Raw genomic sequence first — 22,954 nt, forward strand, 5'->3', positions numbered from 1 at the left:
TTCATGAAAAGGGAGACTTACTGGAAGGTGCAAGACAGTGGCATTTCTCCTCTCCTCTTCCTGCTCAGCACAGCCCTGGCTTGCAGCCCCGAGGCTGAGACCAGACAAAGCCCAGGAGACAGAAAGATGCTCCAAGAACCAGCACTGTCAATGTCTTTGCAAATCCTCACAGGATTCCTGCGGGTCCAGCTTTGGAACGGGGAAACCTTTCTTCGGATCCGCACTCATTCCATTGATGCCAGCTGCCCCTGAAGGGTGCCAGTACCGTGGTGTGTGAGGCTCAGCGGCCGCCCACACGCTCCTAAGTCTGCTGCATGGCAGATGCCTAGGTGGAAATAGCAAAAACAAGGCACAGGCTGGGGCCAGGGCCATGGGGGAAGGCCCTGGATTCTCACTCGTGAGATCTTGAATCTCTTTCTTTGTTCTGTTTCTTTAGTATCGCCTGGTAAAATAGTTAAAACAAAAAACTCTGTATCTGTTTCTAGCGTGTGCTGTATTGACTCTATGAATCACATCTCAAGTTCACCCTACATTCCTCTCCTCTTCACTAGCCTCTCTGAAGGTGTCCTGGCCAGCCCTTGAGAAGCACTGGTGTCTGTCTGCAGCACCCCTCGGTTCCTGTGCCTCAGCCCATAGGCCACTGTGATAATGGCCTGTTTAGCACTTCTGTATTTATTGAAAGGATGATTATAATGAAGATACACACTATAACTACAAGAAATTATAAAATGTTTTTCACATCAGGCTGTTCTTTTTTTTTTTTTTTTTTGGAGGTGAGATTAAAGCGTTACTATTTGCAAAGCACTCTGTAGCTCCCTGTTATGGAGATAGGTAACGAATCAGAATAATAATGTCACTCACATCCACTTCTTAGAACCTGGCTCCAGAGGAAAGTACGCTGATGGACTCAATCACTTTCCTGAGGATGGAGGCCTATGGCATGTGTGGCTGCAGGTCACGAAGCTGCTTAATGGTGCTGAGAAGCCTACAGGAATCAAATAAAGACCCTGGAGGAGGATCAGAGCTGCACCTTGAACAAATAGCTGAGATCTGAGCAGATGGATGGAAAAGAGGGAGATGTTCCCAACCAAGGGGACATGATACAGGGAACAGGTCCTATGTCTCTTTACTCCTGAGAGTATTAAACCTAGTAGGTGGGCAGCCCCTCTTGGTTGCCTGTTACCTTATTTTGAATTCTTTTTGCAAAACATACTACCACCCCTCCAAATAATCTTTTGTCTAAATCCAGACTTCACATTCTGATTGGGGCAAAAAGAGGCGGTCCAGTAAAGGTTAGACAATCCAACAGATCTAAAATACTATCATTTCCACATGTAACCAGTATTTTCATGTGTTTTTTTCTGCAGTAAATCTTTGAAATCTGGTGTGTGTTTTACACTGACAGCACACTCGATTCAGATGCTAGATTTTCCTTGCAGATATTTGGTCGTCATTTAGATTTCATAAAATTTACAGTTTAAAAGATTCCAATATCCGAGTTGCTCCAAACACACTTAAAAGTTGTTTTCCAAATAATGGAATCAATGATCGGCTTTTAGATGTAAATTTATTAAAATAAAGTAGCGTTTCTCAGTTGAGGCACATTCCAAGCGCTCAAGATCCATGCCCTGCGCAGACCGGGACGACGAACCCGACTTTCAGAGACTCTGAGGGTTCTGCCTAGAGAGCTCCCACAGCGATCAGCCCGAGAAGAAAGCCTTGTGGGTGAAGCCAGGGAGGGAGACAGGAGGGCAGGAGAAAATCAAGCCTAAATGAGCACATCGTGGACGCCGCTCTTCCTCTCCCCACACCTCCTCGCCTCGCCGCAGGAGGCCCGGCCGTGCCCCAGGTCCCTGCGGTCGCGAGTGAATTGCGCTCGGGTGGCAGGCACGTGGGCGCCTGGTGAACTGCAGGACCCTGGCACCGCCGCCCCCTCGCCCCTACACACACACAGGAGCGCCCCTCCCATTGTCATGTGGCCTTCCTGCTGGGTATCTGGAGCAGTTACAGCCTCGCCTCCGGAAGGAAACGGGGCCTCTGGGGCGCAGGGACCACCTGCCAGTGCGTTCCAGCCGGGCTGCCATCCACATTGGAGACCGCCCCGCACGTGGTCCTCGGGCTCAGATTCAGCTGTCGCAGGATGTGAGGGGAAAGGTGTGCGGCCCGACAATGCCACCAAGGTGTCCCCGGGCTCCACCCCGTGCCTCTTCATTATAGAATGACTGGGCAGAGATAAGGGCCAGATTACTTTGCTGTATTGAATAATTCACCATAAAAATGATTGCAACCAGGTCAGCGTATCATGATGACTGCAAGCCACCCAGGGATTCGGCAATGCCTCTCGCTCTTCACCCAGGGATTCAGCAATGCCTCTTGCTCTTGACCGCCCTAAGTCCCCTTCACTCCATTGCACACAACCCAGGGTCACGCGCAGCATTGCCCCTAGCTTCCAAGTGGGAAAGAGGAGGTGGCTCTGGCTAAGCCAAGCTCCCAGAGCTCCCACAGCCCTCGGATTTTTAGTGACAGTGCTAGGGCCACCCTCCACAGCCCCAGTGAAATGGAAACACCTTCTGGTCGTAGAGTTTACTGTGCTTATCCCAATCACGGAAACACCTTTTGGTCCTAGAGTTTACCGTGCTTATCCCAATCACTCGGTGACCTTGTAAAACCCCAGGGGCTAAAGGCACTAAAAGCATTTGTACTAATGACTTCCAAAAAGTCAACCACAAGCTCCCACCTGCAATCTGCTTGGTAGCTCTAACCCCTGGCCTCTGCTCAGGTTAAGCCTGTCCAAGGACTGCCAACTGCATTTGGGCAGAGGGGTCTACTGAGCTCTGGAGATGTTACCTTCACCTGTTAATTCAGCAAACCAAGTTCCCAAGGACACGTTCACAAGCTTTCCCTTTTCCTAAGGCTGAACTGGAGAGAAGGAATAAACACACACATACACACACACACACTCGCAGAGACACACACAAAATAGTGTGTCTCTCTATATACAGTGTGTATATATAGTGCATATATACATATATATATATATATATATATATAGTCACGCACTGCTTAACAATGTATCCCTTAACAATAGAGATACATTCTGGGAAATTCATCATTAGATTTCGTCCTTGTGTGAACAAACCTGCATAGTACAGCCTGCTACACACCTAGGCTAGATGGTACAGCCTATTGCTCCTAGGCTACAAAGCTGTACAACATGTTACTGTACTGAATACTACAGGCCATTGTAACACAATGGTATTGGTGTATCTAAACATAGAAAAATTACAGTAAAAATGTTATAAAGATTAAACATGGTCCACCATGAATGGAGCTTGCAGGACTGGAAGTTGCTCTGGGTGAGTGAGTGAGTGGAGGGAGTATGAGGCCTAGGACATTACTGTACACTACTGTAGACTCTATACAATGCTGTACACTTATGCTACACTACATTGATTGAAAATTTTTCTTTCTTCAATAATAAATTTACTCTAACATTTTTACTTCATAAACTTTCAATTTTTTTAACTTTTGGACTCATAATAGCACTTAGCTTTAAACAAACATATTGTACAGCAGTACAAAAGTATTTTCTGTCTTTATATCCTTTTTCTATAAGCTTTTAAATTTTTTTTAAACTTTTTTGTTTAAAATTAAGACACAAATATACACATTAGCCTAGGCCTACACAGGGTCAGGATCATCAGTATCACTGTCTTCCACCTCCACGTCTTGTCCCACTGGAAGGTCTTCAGGGACAATAACATGCATGGAGCTGTCATCTCCTATGAAGAGCAACGCCTTCTGGAATACCTCCTGAAGGACCTGCGTGAGGCTGTTTTAGGGTTAACTTTTTTTTTCTAAGTAGGAATACACTCTAAAATACCAATAAAAAGTACAGTGTAGTAAATTCATAAACCAAAGGAGTCGTTTTAGCATACAAAAGTATACAGCATATACAATTATGCTATATAATTGTACAGCATATACATTTATAGTATATAACATAATTGTATATGCTATATACTTTTATATAACTGGCAGTGTGGTAGGTTTGTTTACATCAGCATCACCACAAACATCTGAGTAACGCACTGCACTAGGATTTTACAATGGCTATGACATAACTAGGCAATAGGAATTTTTCAGCTTCATTATAACCTATGAGACCACTGTTGTATATGCCATCCATCATTGACTAAAATGTTATGTGGCACATGACTGTATTCCATTTAATACAAATTTCTTAATGCTGTACAGTCTAATGACAGAAAGCAGATCAGTGCTAATGACAGAAAGCAGATCGCCTCACCTAGGGATGAGGTGGAGTGGGGAATGGAGGGATTACGGAAGTGTCTAAGAAATGGCTAAGGTGATCCATATGTTCATTATCTTGATTGCAGTGATGGTTTCTCCACATATGTGAACACGATTCTAATGTTATATTTTAAATATGTGTCATTTATCTTATATCAATTATACCTCAATAAATCTGTTTAAAAAAAAAAAAAAGAAGTCCCTCCCACCACCACCTCCATCCCACACACAGCCAAATGATACTCAGTCCCATCCTGGAATTTCCACTGAGAGCTTACCTCCTCCTGGTCCCTCTAGAGAAGCAGCTCAGCAAAGACTGGTATAATGCACCTTTCTGGGCTCCCACCCGTAGGGCGAGTCTATACTTCCCTTGGACTCCCCCTGTGGGTGGGAGGCCAGAAAGGAGCATGCTCTATTCACATGGATGGCTATGACCTCTCAGTATTGTAAGTCAAAGTCATTATTTCTGCTTGGGTTCACTCATTTCAAATATTAACTTTTAGTGGCCAGCAATGAAGACAACACACACAGGGCCCATGGGGTCAAGGGCAGACTGAGACCTATAGCAACTTTGTTGATGATGACATAGTCAACTGGCTTTCTCTGGAAGAAGCAAAGAACTTTCTAGTGACATAGGTAACATAACCAGTTCCTTCATCTGCTGAAACTAGTTTCCGAAGCTACCTGGATATCCAACAACAGGTCTCATGCATCTAGTGTCTCCCCTCAACCATTCAACACATAACCATTTGAAAAGTGTTCCTGAATATGGTACATCCTTTCCACAGAGGAGCACACAGCCACTAAGTAGCGCAGCCCAGGAGCTTATCATTCCTTTTTAATCAATGGACGAAATCTGGATTAACCCCCTTCTATTATGCAAACTAATTTCCGACTAACTTTTTTCTCATACCTCCTTATTCAAAAGTAAAGATTTAATGAACTACTACTGTCTGCTAAACACAGATTAAGTGGCCGGGATTCAAGCATAATTTAGATACAAGGACTAAATTACTGGAAAAGAGGAAAGAAAAAAAGGGGGCAGGGGCTGGGCGCGGTGGCTCACGCCTGTAATCCCAGCACTCTGGGAGGCCTAGGCAGGTGGATCACCTGAGATCAGGAGTTTGAGATCAGCCTGGGAAAGACTGTGAAATCCCATCTCTACTAAAAATACAAAAATTTGCCAGGCATGATGGTGGGCGCCTGTAGCCCCAGCTACTCGGGAGGCTGAGGCAGAACTGCTTGAACCTGGGAGGTGGAGGTTGCTGTGAGCTGAGATTGTGCCACTGCACTCCAGCCTGGGCAACAGAGCAAGACTCTATCAAAACAAAGAGACAGAGAGAAGAAAAAAAAGGGGGGCAGGTTAGATAGACTCAGGTGACTGAACCCCCAACCTGTGGGATCTGACACTATCTCCAGGTAGATCATGTTGGAATTGAACTGGAGGGCACCCAGCCCATGTCTGCTGCTTGGTGTGTGATGAAAAAACCTACATCTCTGGTCACGGAAGTCTTCTTCTGCGTTGATGATTACCGTGGTGGTATGAGAGCAGAGGAAAAACAGAGTTTGAGAGAGCTTTTCCTGAAACACAAACAGAAATTGCCAGCCCCACTATACAGAAGAGCAGTATGTACAGAATGCTATGTGTCCATCAAAAGAAGGGTGACTAAACAAATTATAGTATCTCTGTAAAATAGAATACTATTCAGCAATAAAAATCGCAAATTCTTGATACATACAAAAATATAGAGGGTATCTCAGAAAATTATGTTGAGTGAAAGACACCAGACACAAAAGAGTACATTTTGTGTTACTCTACGTATATGAAGTTCAAAAACAAGTGAAACTGGCTGGGCGCAGTGGCTCACGCCTGTAATGCCAGCACTTTAGGAGGTCGAGGCGGGCGGATCACCTGAGGTCAGGAGTTTGAGACCAGCCTGGCCAACATGGTGAAACCCCGTCTCTACTAAAAATAAAAAAATTAGCCAGGTGCGGTGGCACATGCCTATAGTCCCAGCTACTTGGGAGGCTGAGGCCAAGGAATCGCCTGAACCTGGGAGGCAGAGGTTGCAGTGAGCTGAGATTGTGCCACTGAACTCCAGCCTGGGTGACAAAGGCTCCGTTTAAAAAAAAACAAAAAACAAAAAAATAAACACAACAACAAAAACAAATGAAACTAAACCATGTCAATAGAAGTGGGAACGAGTGGTTGCCCCTGTGGATGGTCTGGGAGGAAATGTTTTATATGTTTTATATCTTGATTGGGGTGAAGCTTACACAGGTGTACACATTTGGCAAAATTCATCCAGCTGTACACTTTGAATCTGTGCATTTTATTATATGTAAATTATTCCTTGATTTTAAAGGAAAGTGTAAAGAGATCACAGTGGAAAAAGCTATTTGCTTTTCTGGGCCTAATCAGGAAAGACTTCCCAAAGGAAGTGACATTTGAGCAGGATCTTGAAGGAGGAATAGGACATTTTCTGGTTAGAGCTAAAAACAAGAACTCAAATGTGGAGGTATGAGAGTCAACGTGCATCTCAGTAGAGGAGACCTCACAGATGTGTTTGAGAATGTCTGAGAAAGGAGGGTTGGGAATGGTGTGTCCAAGGAAAATCAAAATCTTGGGACCTCAAACTTACTGTGCCAAAGGGAAAAGTTCAGTTTGGGAACTGAGTCATGTAAAAACTGCCTTCCATTTTGTTTCTAAATAGCTAGCTGCAAAAATAGAAGGCCACGTACCTCCCCAGGAAGAGCCCCCACCCGCCACACACACATAATTTGCTTACAAGGAAATTCCTTGTAGGCCCCAAGATCTTTACCCTAAAACAATTCTGTTGGACTTTCCCCTGACAATGTAAATTAACAGCATATCTTCAAAGGTATGGGAGAAAGACAGGACAGAAGTCATCCCTTCACTCACCTGAGACAAATGCATATTTGACCGCTTCCTCTACTCGGTGTTTATCTTACATAAAAATGCAGATTCTCTGAGCACAAGATGAATGCATAATTGACTGTTCCTCTACCCCCTCCTTTCATGAGTAAAATGCGGATTTAGTGAGCACTAATCAGAGCCTAATCAAACTCTTGAGAGAATGTAACCTCTTGCCTCTCTTACCTACCCTCCTCCCTTTCCTTTTTTTTTTTTTTTTGAGACAGAGTCTCACTCTGTCACCCAGGCTGGAGTGCAGTGGTGCGATCTTGGCTCACTGCAACCTCTGCTTCCCGGGTTCAAGCGATTCTCCTGCCTTGGCCTCCCGAGTAGCTGGGACTACAGGCGCCCGCCACCACGCCCGGCTAATTTTTTGTATTTTTAGTGGAGATGGGGTTTCACCGTGTTAGCCAGGATGGCCTCGATCTCCTGACCTCGTGATCTGCCCGCCTCAGCCTCCCAAAGTGCTGGGATTACAGGCATGAGCCACCGTGCCCTGCCCCCTCCTCCCTTTTTTTTTCTTTCCTCTTTCCCCTATGGTCTCTTCTTTCCCTTTAAATTTTGAAGTCCTAAAACCCTCTTTGGAAAAACCATGGATCACAGAATTCCTGTGATTTGTGTTCCTTTTTCCCAGGTGCATCCTCGACCTTGACAAAATAAACCTCTCAATTGAGGCTTGCCTTCGTAATTTTTCTTTGGTTTACAGGTGGGAGACAGAAAAAAGTGGTTGGGATCAGATTACAAAAGACCTTGAATAATATCCACTTTCTACCAAGGACAAAGAGAAATTGTGAAAGTGCTTAGATTATGGTTTTGTCTGATTACATAAATAATGCATGCCCATTTTTTTTTGAAAAATGCAAATAATTAAATTGTGTATAAAGCAGAAAGTCCCCCATAATCCTAGCTCCCAAAATAGTCACTTTTAACAATTTAGTGTTAGGTAAACAATTATCTTTAGCTAACAATTTATTTTCCAGACGTTATGTATATTCATATGTATTTTTATACTCATTTTTAAATTTTTAATAAAATGGATTAATAGGATTCTATATTATATGCTCTATAAGGGCCAGCAACATGCCGATTTTCATTGTAAATTTTCAGTATCTAGCACAATGTCTGGCATAAGAAATATTTGTTGGATGAAAGAATGATGTTTTATTCTTGCTTTTGTTTTCTAGCACATCCTGGATATCCTCATTCTTTTCAGTGGCTATACAATGTTCTGCTGCTTGATGCCCTATTGATAGGCACTTGCTGCAAATTCCTTACTGTTACAAGACTATTACAAGATCCATGTGTACTTGGATGTATTTCTGTGATACTGTGAAATATATATTTGATCTTCATCTCTGTTTCCTGGCAAACAATTCCTAAAACCTTAGAATCTCCAAAGTGATGTCTTTTTGTATGTGATGACTGACTGAAAGCTAGCAGTCCCTAGGCAGCTTCAGGATGGGGCTGGTCTCCAGAAAGCCCAAGGCAGGATTACAGGTTGGGTCTCTGAGCACTACCCCTAACCTCTGGGGAGGAGAGGAGGCTCAAGATTAAGTCGATAGCCAATGGCCAAAGGTTTAATCAATCATGCCTATGTAATGAAGTCTCCATAAAAGGTTCAAGAGGACAGAGTTTGGGAAGCTTCTCAATAGGGGAATGTGTGGAGATTCTTGGAGAGTGGCACACCAGGGAGGACATGAAAGCTCTGTGTCGCTTCCACCACACTTCACCTTATGAATCTCTTCATCTGTATCCTTTGTAATACACTTTATAATAAACCAGCAAATGTGTTTCCCTGAGTTCTGTGAGCCACTCCAGCAAATTAATTGAACCCCAAAACGGGGTTGTGGGAACCCCAACTTGAAGTTGGTCAGTCTGAAGTTCAGGAGGCCTGGATTTGCAACTGGTGTCTGAAGGGGGCGTGGTTTTGGGGACTGAGCCCTGAACCTGTGGGATCTGATGCTATCTCCAGGCAGACAGTGTTGGAATTGAATTAGAGGACACCCAGCCGGTGTCTGCAGCGGAACTGATTGCTTGCTTGTTGAAAGAATAGAAAAAAACTGTGAGTCTGTGGTCTTTTTCCTCTGACACACCATTTCTATGGGACAAATTCCTAGAAGAGGAATTTGCTGGTTCAAAATATGCACATCTCAAAACTGCATAAATGTAACAGATTTTGCTAAATTACCACCCATGAGGGTTGTACTAATTTCCATTTTCATAATATGTCGTTTCTACCATATGCTCAACAATCCCTGTTATTATCAATCCTTTTCACCCTTGATAATCTGATAGTCCAAAATTATTTGCTTGTTTTGCTTTTATTATTCGTGGTTTAGCATTTTGTTTTATGTTTATTGACCATTTGCATTTTTTCTGTGAATTATCTGTTTATATGCTTTGATCTCTTTTTACTATATCATTATTTTTTAATTATAGAAGCTTTTTATATATTATAGGTGACAATTCTATATAAGTCAAAAATATTTCTCCCCATCTTCTTTGTTTAGAATGTCTTTTGCACTGCAGTTTTAAAGTTGTATGTAGTCAAATCTGTTTTCTTTCCTCTTTGTGGTTTGTAGCCTAAGTGAAATGTAGAGAAAAGCTCTCCTCCTTTAGACTATAATACTATTCTAATTTTAAAAGATTCTTTTATGGTTTTATTTTTTGCATTTGAATCTTTAATATGTTTAAATAGGTGAAAGTAAAAACTTAGCTTTGCTTTTTTTCCCAAATAGAATCAAATAAATGATCAAACAGACCCATTTATTGAATAACATATGCTTTCCCCACTGACTTAAAATGCCAATTTTACCATATATGAAATTCCCATATATACCTGGGCCTGTTCTGAAACTCTACATTCATATCCATGACTGTAGATTTGTGATATATGTTGGTATCTAGTAGGATAAACAGAAACATTTCACACAATTTTATTCCCTGAGAGTGGCACTGTTATCAATCTGATCTAGATTAGGTAAATTAACAGGACACAAGTTCAGTTATCCCTTTGATAAATTATGAAAAAATTTAAATATTGGCATACCAGGTATTCTTTCATAGTGTGTATGAAAGAATCTTTGATGCATAAATCTCCATTTAATATGGAGAATTGAAATTTCAATCATGATATTTTGTTTAGTTGTTACAGAACAAAAAGTTACGTGTAATAGTGATTCTATATTGCCTATATACATGTACATTTTAATAACTGTTTTCTTTATTAAAACTACAAATTCAACGTATTTAATAGATACAGAGGATGTCCAGTTAGCTCTAACATATAAAGAGCTTGGAAGCCATCACTCCCATCCTTACAAGAAAAAGCTAAGCAAATGGAAAAATCAACAATTCTTTTGAACCCATCAGAGAACTGAGGTCTCAGGGTAAACCACCACTCTGAAATCTGGAGAGAGAGGTGAATGCAGAGTCACAGCTGAGATCTGCTTATCTGGAGTGCAAGCTGCTGGAGCCATAAACTGGTAGTAACACTTAAATGCTAATGTTGACAAATTGCTGGAGTCTGAGTATGGACTAGTGTAAGGGTGAGAAATACTGTCTTCCTTGTAAAATACATCCAGAGTGTTTTCCACAACAAAGGCCTCTCTCCAAGGAAAAAGACTTTACCAAAGCCTTATCCCAGCTGGGGAAAGTTACCTTTCTTCTCCAGCCACCTTCTAGCTTCCTGTTTTACCTAAGGGGGAAAAAGTTAAGAAACACTCAGCCCAGGGATTCAGGCCCATGAAAATACTGAGATTTAGATTTTATTATCATCATTTTATTATTATACATGTCCCCTCCTCCACATCGCACTGCCATACCAACAGGGCTCTAGTGTAATTTACAGTGGATTACAGCTGAACGAGTTGCAAGACACAGGCTTTCTCTGAAAAGGGGCACTGAGGGAACTCCACAGTCAAAAGGGGAGACAAAAACAAGACCACTAGAGGAACTCAAAGCCTCTGGCACTAACAGCCACAGCAAACATTAAATATAATCCAACTCCTACCTAGATTAACATAAAATTTACACTCAAGGCTTTTAAAATTCAGTTCCTATTACCCAAGAGGCAATGTCCAGCTTTCAACAAATAATTACAAGGCATATTAAGAGGCAAGAAAAAACAAAGTCTGAAGACATAGAAGGATATGCAGCTTTTCTTTTTCTTTTTTTTTTTTTTTTTTTGAGACAGTTTCACTCTTGTTGCCCAGGCTGGAGTGCAATGGTGTGATCTCAGCTCATCGCAACCTCAGCCTTCCGGGTTCAAGCGATTCTTCTGCCTCAACCTCCCAAGTAGCTGGGATTACAGGTGCCCATCACCACGCCTGGCTTATTTTTTGTATTTTTAGTAGAGATGTTGGCCAGGCTGGTTTTGAACTCTTGACCTCAGGTGATCCACCCACCTTGGCCTCTCTTGAGTGAACTTTGTGGGTTTTTTTTAAGAAGGAATTTGTCCATTTAAGTTTTTAAATTTATTGGCATTAAAGTTATCCATAATATCCTTTATTATTTATTTAGTAACGTAGGGCCTATAGTGATGTCTCCTGTCATTACTGATATTTGTGTCTTCTCTTTTTTCCATCTGGCCAGAGCTTTACCAGGTTTATTGGTTTTTTTCAAAGAACCAGATTTTTGTTTCATTTTTCCTCCTTGTTTTACTGCTATTTCTTTGGTTCCTGTTCTGTTATGATTTCATTTCTTCTCCTTATATTAGCTTTAGTTTGCTCTTCTTTATCGGCTTTCTTTAGATGCTTAGGTCATTGATTTTGAATATTTTTACTTACCTAATATAAGCATTTAATGTTAAGAATTTCCCTCTCTTGGCCTGGCACGGTGGCTCACACCTGTAATCCCAGCACGTTGGGAGGCCAAGGTGGGCAGATCACCTGAGGCCAGGAGTTCAAGACCAGCCTGGCCAACATGGTGAAACCCCGTCTCTACTAAAAATACAAAAATTAGATAGGCATGGTGGTGCGCACCTGTAGTCCCAGCTACTCGGGAGGCTGAGGTAGGAGAATTGCTTGAACCTGGAAGGCAGAGGTTGCAGTGAGCCAAGATCATGCCACTGCACCCCAGCCTGATGACAGAGCAAGATTCTGTCTCAAATAAATAAATAAACAAATAAATAAAAGAATTTCCCTCTCTATTCCCTCTTTCAGGTCTTTGCTTTGGCAACTATCCTATCCCTCTCCTATGTAATTTTTTCCTTTCTACGGAGTCATTCTTAATATAAACATGCAGTTACAGTTACAGTCTACATCACAAGGAAAAAAAGAAAAAAAACTCTCTTTCCCCCACATCCTCCTTAGGTTATCATCCCATTGCCCTACAATACCTGTGTTCTCGATGCTGTGTCTACTTCCTTATCTCCTGTTCTGTACAATCCATTCTATTCAGATGTTCACTCTGATTTCCATCTTGTTTTTATCAAAGTCACTAGCAAGTTCCATCTCTCCATACACAACAGTCAATTCTCTCTCCTCTTCTTACCCATTATCCAGCAGCATTTGACATCCTTTCCCCACCAGCTGTCAAGACACTGCACCCCTCTGGTTTTCCTTCTTCCTTCTCTCCTTTTCAACCTTCCAATTGACTGCCCCCAAGGTTCAGTCCTCAGCTATCACCTATCTATATCCACTACCCAGTGCCCTTCATCCACTTCTAAATTTTAAGCATCATCTTAGTAGTAGAGCTATTCTATATTATTCCATAATTTGTAGTGCATTTTGTAGTTGCCTTAAAATAATACTTAGGTGTTTTAATCTGTGCAGTTAGATTACATGTTTTCCAAGGACAAAGATCCCCACCATCCCGTTCTTTTCCACCCTTTTAAAGTGCCTAAGCAGTATTCTGTGCATGGTAAGCCCTGAACAAGCACTGTAAACTCCATCTGATTTTGTGCAAGCTCTAAAAAATGTGTAATTTTACTAGTAGCTAGAAGGATTTACAGTGATCCACACTGAGGCAAAAAGTACCACTTATAAATTAATTGAGCATTAAAGCCAGGATCCGCTTGGGACTCATAATCTATTATGGTCACCTTAGAATGTATCTAATTCTTTTATTGAGACTGGGACCATAACCTGTCCAGAGGTTCCTTCTGTTCAGCATTTTCAAAGAGGTGAAAGTAAAATATGCACTTCGTTCCATTAGAGGTTGCTCATGTGTTGAGGCTGGTCACAGGGAAATCTCCATTCCAACTAAATGCCAAACAAGTAACAATTAAATTAGAACCAAAATTCAGTGTTTACGGGCCAAGGAAATTGTACAGGAATCTGGGCTGATACCTGAGGAATGCCCACCTCTTCCACTGGTTTACAGGTTAGAAGCAAAGAGCCCTTGGAACCTGAGAATGTTTCATCCAATAACATCATCAACATAGCCTGCAACAGCCTCATTTCAAGCCAGAGTGAACCAGCATCAAATGGTTTTGAGTTTCGTATCCTAATCCCCTATGTATCCTGTCTGATGGCGAGGGCCAAGCTCAACCCTTTGGCTGCACTGTCTCCTCACCAAGGGAAAGAAAGAGAAAAGGACTCTATAGGCTACTCAGAATTACCAGGTAAAAACTAAATCGTACTCTCCTCTTCACCGGACTCCAATCCTCAGCCACTATTATGCAACATTCTTTAAATTCACCAGTTTACAATTAGGATATTTTGCAAAACAAGCTTCCGGGATCTTTGAGGATTCCCCCGGCTTGGTTTAAGATACCTCAAGGAAATGCTCTGCACCAAACGACTCGTAAACACACGGATATGAAATAAGCCTCAGGAGTTTCAAATCAGATAGAGAATTTCTCTTTGAAAAAAGCCTCTGAACTGATCAGTCATCAACAACAGAATGTACATCCAAGTTTCATAAGGAGACAAAACACGGTAGTAAGCGATACTAAAGGATACACCATTCCACAGAACAGGAAACACAGATTTCGAAATGAGGAGCGCCAGACCATCTTTTTATTGTTCACTGAAAAATGCAGGTCTGCAAAGAGTCAGTTGCATTGTATACTGAATGCAAGGTCTGATATTGCAAGTATATATGACATGGTATAACATATATTACATATTTTACACAGTGACAGTACCCACCTCTTCTAAACACTAAAATTTAATAGAATGAAGTAAAAAGCCTATTAAATAAGCAACAAACATTGCAGTCATAAACAAAATGCACTAAGCAAAATGCTTTAAAATTGTTGTGTGTGACGTCTATCTTGTCTACCTGGAGTAAGGAAAACTGAGCTAACAAAAACAGCCAACACCCTCCAGGAACTCTTCCCTGGAATCAGGCCGCTGGTGCCCGCCACAGGCTGCCCCCGTGTCTGGTGGCCCAGCCAGGCTTCAGGGCTGCCCGAGGGCCCACACTGAATGCTAACACCTGTCTGGGGCTGGGCTGAGGTGAATGGGAGGAGTACCAGGTAGAAGAAGCTTCTGTCCCAACTGCTTATTCTGCATCCATGCTATGGATATGAACACCTCTAGAGTTTCCGGTGTGAATCTGCCACTCTCCGCAAACATTGAAATGTGACTGAGAAGAAAATGTTAACACTGGGAACAAAAGCCATTTTCTATGCAGTCTGCAGATATCATCACTGATTCCTTTCATCCATGTTTTCATTAAGATGCTCTCAAAGAGGCTGCTGCTATTATACTGCCAGTCAGGCAGGCCAGGATAGAGGTAACAAAACTTCTCCAGTTATAACTAGTAATTCGAATGAATCAAAAATAAATATAGCTTATACTAGACAGCAACACAGTCTCTATTATTCACATGGTAATATATTCAAGAATTGCAACAATATTCACAATTCTCCAAGGTCAACATATTTCCCTCCAAGCAAAAAATCCTGAATGGAAGGGAGTGTATAACATCAATAACTCCTGTTTGTCTCACATATTATCAGGGCTCAGAAAGCTCATTATAGATAACAAAGGCAAAAAAAAAAAAAAAAGCATTTCAATATATGCACAGCAAGGGAGGAAGACTACGCTCTCCCTCTGGGCCTCCTTGGCATAAGGCAAAGCATGGCTATTTGTAACAACAGTGTCTAAGCTGACTCTGGAAAGACTCATGTTTTAGGAGAAATCAGAATTACAAAGTTCCTTCATTCACAGGTAACAAAGGATTATTAAATAATTTCCTGAACGAAGACAACAGTCTCACCACCAAAGAAAATGTTCTTCTCATCTGAGTTTTTATAAATGAGATTTTACAATATCCAGCTTTTTTAGTTAATATGAAACCATCAGCGTACAGAGAACATCCTCAAAGCTCAAGATGAGTAAAGCTAATATTCTCAGATTTTCCACACTCTACAGATCAGCAAATATTTTATCAGAATATCCATTTAACAGAGTTCTAAGTCCATAATAACCAACTATGTATTTTTCTTATTCAAAGAAGACCATGTTTGGATAAGCACAATCCTAGTTTGATGAGTATCTTATTCCCCTTGATGTACAATAAATGTCACTGTTGAGTCTCTCTATCATTGACTCTTCCAGTCAAAGGAAAATCTTGTATAAAGCTGGAAAACTGCCAACTCCAGCGGAAGCACTAGTGTTAGCGCTGAGGTAAACTTTAGGGGAATAACCACAGTCGCTTATCGGACTGTTTACAGCATTGCTAGAAGCCCTCCTCTTCTTTTATCTCTATTATCTCTATTTTCTCTCTAAACATTCTAATATTTTAAACATGGGGCTTCACTGATATCGATAAAGGTCTAGTTCATGAGTAAGGTTTTAGTCTCTGGAATGATGTGTGGCTAGCCCAAAACACTGGCTATATTGGCTTTAAACATGATCATTCTTCTTCCCACCATAATCTGTCAAACCCGCCCATCTGTCCTGCCACTGTCACTCCCCCAGCCCCTCAGGATTGCTGCTCCTCTCTTTTGAATGTTCTACTGCATGTACGGTATTCACTGAGACATGACTTTAATGTATAGGTCATTTGCATTTCACGTCACCAGCTCCCCAAAAGACATCAACTGGGAACAATTTCTAATAGTAAAGCCACGATTTGCTGGCATTTTCCCTTTATAAAGGAAATCAAAGGGCCTGTTTGGAAGCTGAAAGAACACCTTGGGTATTCCTGTAAAGGGAGCGCTGTATCTGCTACCAAAACCCAGAGACACTGACTAGCTCTAAAGATCATATGGATTATGCAATAGTGTGACATTTGGCAGTTTAAGATCTATTTCGAATAGTACATTAAACCATTTGGGTGAAAGTGTTGTTAGTATCACAGGAGCAAATGAAAAGTGTCAATGACACCCTTTTGGCTCATTTCCTTGTGCTTCTGGTTATACTTCCACCAGCTCCAGTGAAGCCTGTCCCAGGGCACATCACTCAGCTCCCTGCACAGCTGCTCAGAGAGAAAACAATGCACTTCACCTCAACTAGGCCAGCAACTGGCACTCAGATGGTGAACGCTGCAGCCAACGGTCTTGGGGCAGAGCCCATGGAAAGCTTTAAACAGGCTTATGGACATTGCATAAAAATTCCTGATTTTAAAATACCTTCCCAAGGAAGTCAGAAAACAATCATTTTTAGTTAATAAAATGTAATCTATACTCAAAAACAATGTAATGCCTCAGAAAGCAAAACCTAGAATGGAAGAACTTCAGAAAAATACGGCTTAATCAGTATCTTACTTTAGCTAAGTTATCATAGTCAGCGTAATTTATTATTGCATTTAGAAGCCCAACCTACCGTGTTCTAAGATGGTGAAGTACACGAAAACAGTGAACAGGGGTGATAGCCCTTTAGCCTTTTGTGACTTTGGAACTTAGAAAGATAAAAGATAACCAGGATTTGACATTCAGATACTTACTTGCACAGCACAAGTTGAGTGAGGAGACAGTTAAACACCAGATTCTCATTCACTTACGGCGTTCTCAGGAAGCTCCTGTTTGGATACCAAACCAGTGGGTCTCTACCTGGCTGCACATCAGAATCACCTGGGAAGCTTTTAAAACTCACCACGTGCCCAGGCCAATTAGCCCTGGAAGGTGGAGCCCAGAATCAGTCGGCTTTACATTGTCCCAGGTGATTCTCATGCAGCCAGGATGCACACCACTGAGCACCCCTTTCGGAGAGCAGTTGCGTGAAAGCCAAGTGAATGGAACTCGTATCTGGATAGTTTTCTTTCTTTCTCAATTCCACCAGAAAAAGGGATTTTCGGAAAAAGGCACAGTTGTGCTTCCTCTAAAGATGTAGTCTGCGGTTTGGGAAGTGCTGGTTCCCAGAGGTTATCTGGAGCGCTGGTTGTAAAGAAGAAAGTCCTTGTCTTGGCAGAGTAGGCAGAGTTTCAGGCTTCGGCAGCTGCCTCCCGCAACAAAGAATGCCCAGGAGCCCATGAGCACCAGGATTATAAATGCTGACACCAGGTTTATTCCATAATAAGAACTTATGAAGGTCTGCAAAAGAAAAATAAATCAGCTTGGGTAATAACAGCAAGCTTATTAAACATGTGGAATAACCAAAGATAAAGGGAAGCATGGAATACTTTCAAGAACTTGGGTGTGTTTCACCAAACATATGATGTGTGTCATGCGTTAAGGCCCTGAGGCATGTAGAACTAAGCTGGTCAACAGATACTGTGGGTCCCGTGCTTTGCTGTATGCAGATGGTAACCCTAGAAGGCAGTCATTAGGCAGAACCTAATGGAATATACAATACAAGATGCATGTCATGAAACTAGTTTCTATTCACTTCTGTGTTCAATTGGTTCTTAGAATTTGCAAGAAAGTGAGACAAGTCCAAATTACTTTAGTATAAATCCTTAGTACTCAAGGGAACATGAGGGAATAGAGTCTTTTTCAGTCGCACAATTGCTGTGGGTTCCAAAAGTGTATTCATTTAAAGAACACTAATGGAATGCTGAGAGGTACTGTGTCACCTTGGTGAGACCAAAGTCTCTATCCTAATGGAGGTTCTGTACTAGTAAAGGAGGCAGGTAATGAATGAAGAAACAATTAGTTACAAATTGTGATGAATGCTAGGACAGCATAATTATAATTGCGATGAGGCTAGGATGGGTAAAAACAAGGTGATCTCCTTAGGGCTGTCAAAGAAGGCCTGAAGAAAGTGGTAGATTTTACAGGTAGCACCTTATGCAGAAAGACTGCTCTTGTCAAGAGGCCTCTGTGGGCATGGCAGGCATTGAGCATTTTCTAGATTATTCTTCACAATTAATTCTGTACCTCAAATCCACTGAATTTTAACTCACTTTACAGAGTGCTACACTCTTCAGTATTGTTCTTTTCTTCTTTAAAAAACATTTTTCCTCTTTTAAACAATTACAAAAGCAATACATGACTGTTGTAGAAAATTACAACCCAAAAATGAGAAAAATAGAACAAATTTTAAAACTTAAAATTCAACTAGGTTAATATTTATTTAAAAGCTCAAAAAGTGAAACCATAAAGAGAAAAATTGATTAGACTATATAAAATTAAGAACTTTTGTTCATCAAAAGACATTAAGTGAATGTAAAGACAAACCATGCCATAGAAATTATTTGCAATACATACATCTGACAAAAGATTTTTTTTTACAGAAAACATAAAGAACTCCTAAAAATCAAAAAGAAAAAGACAACCCAATAGATAGGCATAAGATTCGAACAGGCACTTCAAAAAGAATTATCCGAATGGCCAATAAACATCTGAAGACTTGCTCAATCTTATTTTCCCGGTGTGAACACACCTGTGTAACTAGCACCTAGATGAAAATCAAAACATTCTCAGCCCCCAGGAGCCTCCCCGTTCCACCAGTCACTGCCCCCACTAAGGGTGACCATGATGCTGACTTCCAACGCCACAGCTCGGTGTTGCCTTTTGGTATTTCTGTCAACGGAGCCACACAACATGCGGCTCAACCTATTAATCATCAGGGAAATGTAAATGAAAACTTTTACTATAATTTATCAATTTATGTATTTATGATACTATGACATACCCAGCAGGATGGCTAACAATAAAGAGAATGCAGTGAGGAGGTGGAGGAACCACAACTTGTAAACTGATGGTAGAGTGTAAGATGATACAATCACTCTGAAAATGGAGTGGAATGAACAGTCGACACATGTACACCCCATGACCCAGCAGTCCCACTCCTAGGCATATACCCAAAAGAAGTGTGTGTGTGTGTGTGTGTGTGTGTGTGTGTGTTCACCAAGAGATATACATTAGAATGTTCACAGTAGTACCATTCACAATAGTTAAAAATGAGAAAGCCAGGTGTGGTGGCTCATGCCTGTAATCCCAACACTTTGAGGGGCTGAGGCAGGAGGATCGCTTGAGCCCAGGAGTTCGAAGCCAGCCTGAGCAACATAGAGCTCATCTCTACAAAAAAATTTAAAAGTTAGCCAGGCATGATGGCACATGCCCATAGTCCCAGCTAGTTGGAAGGGTGCGGTGGGAGAATCACTTGAGCCCAGGCGGTGGAGACTGCAATGAGCCGTGATCGTGCCACTGCACTCCAGCCTGGGCAACAGGGCAAGACCCCATCTCAAACTAGAAACAACATCAAAGCGTCTCTGCTGTCGAATGGGTAAATTATGGTATAGACACACGGTAGAATACTATACAGCAATGAGTGAGCCATCTATAGTGATGCGAAGATGAATCCCACAAACATGCTGAGCAAGAGGAGCCAGACACAAGAGCAAATGTTGTGTGACTCCATTGACAGAAATACCAAAAGGCAGCACCAAGCTGTGGTGTTGGAAGTCAGCGTCGTGGTCACCCTCAGTGGGGGCAGTGACTGGTGGAACAAGGAGGCTCCTGGGGGCTGAGAATGTTTTGATTTTCATCTAGGTGCTAGTTACACACGTATGTTCACACTGAAAATTCATCAAGATGTATACTTCTGATTTGTGTGCTTTTCTGTAGGTGTGTTATTTTAATAAAACAATTATGTAATCATTCTCTGAAATCTGCCACTGGCAGAGAACTACTATGAACATTTTGGTATATACTTTTCAAACATCCTAGGTTCTTTTAATCATTAAAAAGAATAGTATCAACTATTCAATATACACCAACATTTACTGGCCACCTACTATGTGCCATGAATTGAGGATACGAAGATTGAAGATAAGGCTCCATCCTTGATTATCAAACTCTAATTAGAAAGAGAGAGAGAGAAAAACTATATTAAATAAAATATGCTAGCCAAGGACATGTGTTATACGAGAGCTAGGAATAAGGTCCAGTCATGGTGCCAAGTCTGGAATACGTAAGTTTTCCACGCAGTTGTCACAGAGAATGAACAGTTTTCCAAACTGACCTAGGTTAGGAAGAGACAAATCACTGCAAATAAACAGCAGGGAAAAAAACATTTTAATAAGACACACCAAAAAATTAATAGTGGTGGTCTTTCTGTGGTAAGACTTAGATGACTCATTCGTTCACTTAAATAGCTTTTCTGAATTTCCTCATGTTCTCATGAGCGTGTATTTCATCTAGAGTAGAATTTACCATTTTAGATACATAGACTTGAGTTCCAGAATACAGTCTGAGCACGGCGGCAACACTCACCTGGGCTGACACCAGCAGGTGGGTCAGCAGAACGATAAGGAGGATGCCCCACTTTTTCTTCTCACAGCCATCAAAAAATATAATGCCCCAGAACACATGCAGCAAGATGATGACCAGCGTCATGAAAGCTGAAAGACAGCCAACCATTAGTGTCACTCCTACAGACATCAGAGCCACTGAAGGCCCTGGCACTGTGCACAGGCTCTCGGGGTGTCCACCACACCTCAGCAAGAGAGTTTAACACCACCTGACAGAAACAGGGCCTTGACACACTCAAAAAGCAACACTGTGGAACAGGGGACTGACTGCCACAGCTTCTTGTCTAGAATGCAAACCTGTTCAATAAAAGGTCACCTGAGATCTGGCTTTCAGGCAGCTTCCCTGAGGAATGCAATAAAATTACTGTGATGTCCAGCCAGCTTTTTCCCAATGAGCCTTCTGCACGAGTAAAGAGAGACTTCAATAAAAAGGAGTATCTTCTGTTTAAACAAGGCTCCTCACTAAAGTGGAATTTTTCCTCGGATCCTTTTGAAAAAGACCAATGGAAAAATATTAAAATCATGACCAGGCGCTGTGGCTCATGCCTGTAATCCCAGCACTTTGGGAGGCCGAGGCGGGCGGATCACTTGAGGTCAGGAGTTTGAGACCAGCCTGGCCAACATGGTGAAACCCCAGCTCTACTAAAAATACAAAAATTAGCCAGGCATGGTGGCACGTGCCTGTAATCCCAACTATTCGGGAGGCTCAGGCAGGAGAATTACTTGAACCCAGGAGGCAGAGGTTGCAGTGAGCTGAGATCATGCCACTGTACTCCAGCCTGGGCAACAGAGTAAAAAAAAAAAGAAGAAGAAGAAGAAAGAAAAGAAAAATATTTAAAGTCACAGTAATTATCTACAATGCTTCTTAAGCAACTGGCACTGAATTTGATCAGCACTACCAGGTTTTTTTCTAGGGAATACTACCTCTGTGTGTCTGTCGTCTGTGTATCTTGTGTGCTGGATAACAGTCTTTATTTAAAGAGGGCAAGCCCTATATATTCTGCAAAGGTAACATGGAAAATAAAAAGGCATCTAGATTTCCTCTTTCAGCCACATAATAAGAAACCATTAACACCCACCAGACTGGCAAAAATTCAAGTCTGACAACTCTCTTTCATACTGCTGATAGGAAAACAGCCTAGCATTACAAATTAAAGAGGAATTTGCATTCTCTATTTCACTCCAGCAATTCTGCAGCTAGAGCTACACTCTGAAGCAATTAGTTCTGAAATTAATAGATCACCTGCACCTGGGAACTTGTTAGAACTCCAAATTATGGGGACCCACCCCACACTTCCTGAATCAGACACAATGGGGTGGGAGCCCAGCAATCCGTGTTTAAACAGCCCTCCAGGTGATTCTGAGGCACAGTCAAGTTTCAGAGCCATTGCTCTAGACAAACATACACATCTGCACAAGGAGCATATATAAGTTTAAGTTAGCACTGTCTGTAATAATGAAATATGGCCATCATTACCAGAATGGATAAATAAATCATGCTGTGTTCACACAATGGAATACTATATGGTCTATGATATACACGATCTCAAGAATCTAATGTTATGTAGAAAAGAAAACCGTATTGTGAAAAAAATGCATATTATTTCATTGATATGAATTCTAAAACATGCAAAACTAAAAGACATAACTGTTGTGATTAAAGAAAGCTGTTACATCTGGCGTAAATGTGTAATCATTTCAGTAAACGGTGGTAGATATTTTAACTAAAGTAGAAGAGAAACAGTTTCCAAAGTTTTGATGCTATGGCAGATGAAGCTAAAGTGATGTATTTTAACCCCAGTGATGACCCTGGAAAGGGAAACCTCCCTGGAGAGAGATGCTTGGTGACGGCGGGGAGCTAAGACCGCTGAAGATGCACAGGAGTGCAGTTTAAGTTTTAAAGTTTTTGTGTCAGAAAAGATCAAGGCAGAAACTGACACAAATGGAAACACTGATTTTTTAAAGAAATCATAGTGTTCATACTCTAAGGGTTTTTCAGAATCTAGATGACAATCAAATGTCGAGAGAAAGCAATGACACCATTAAGGTGTCATCTGTTTGACACTTATGTTTGCCATTCTTTCTGAATATTGATGTTACCAGGGCAGCCCTGAT

General features: G+C 41.5%; 1 protein-coding gene across 3 annotated transcripts in view; it reads right to left on the reverse strand.

The window, feature by feature from the left end:
* Positions 1-11,407: 11,407 nt before the first annotated feature.
* APH1B (aph-1 homolog B, gamma-secretase subunit) overlaps positions 11,408-22,954 on the reverse strand; it is a 35,099-nt gene continuing 23,552 nt past the window's right edge. For 2 of the 3 annotated variants that reach the window (XM_055278227.2, XM_055278225.2), the window contains 2 exons: positions 20,802-20,929; positions 11,408-17,675 (listed from right to left, as the gene is read on the reverse strand). In XM_055278227.2, coding sequence (XP_055134202.1) covers positions 17,508-17,675; positions 20,802-20,929 — 296 coding nt within the window. In that variant the 3' untranslated portion in view covers positions 11,408-17,507. Of the gene's footprint in view, positions 17,676-17,764; positions 17,919-20,801; positions 20,930-22,954 lie in introns of all 3 variants that reach the window. The other variant, XM_055278226.2, reaches the window with a different exon arrangement.

Source organism: Symphalangus syndactylus, chromosome 5 (genome assembly GCF_028878055.3).
Source record: "Symphalangus syndactylus isolate Jambi chromosome 5, NHGRI_mSymSyn1-v2.1_pri, whole genome shotgun sequence".
In the NCBI taxonomy this organism is placed as follows: domain Eukaryota; kingdom Metazoa; phylum Chordata; class Mammalia; order Primates; family Hylobatidae; genus Symphalangus; species Symphalangus syndactylus.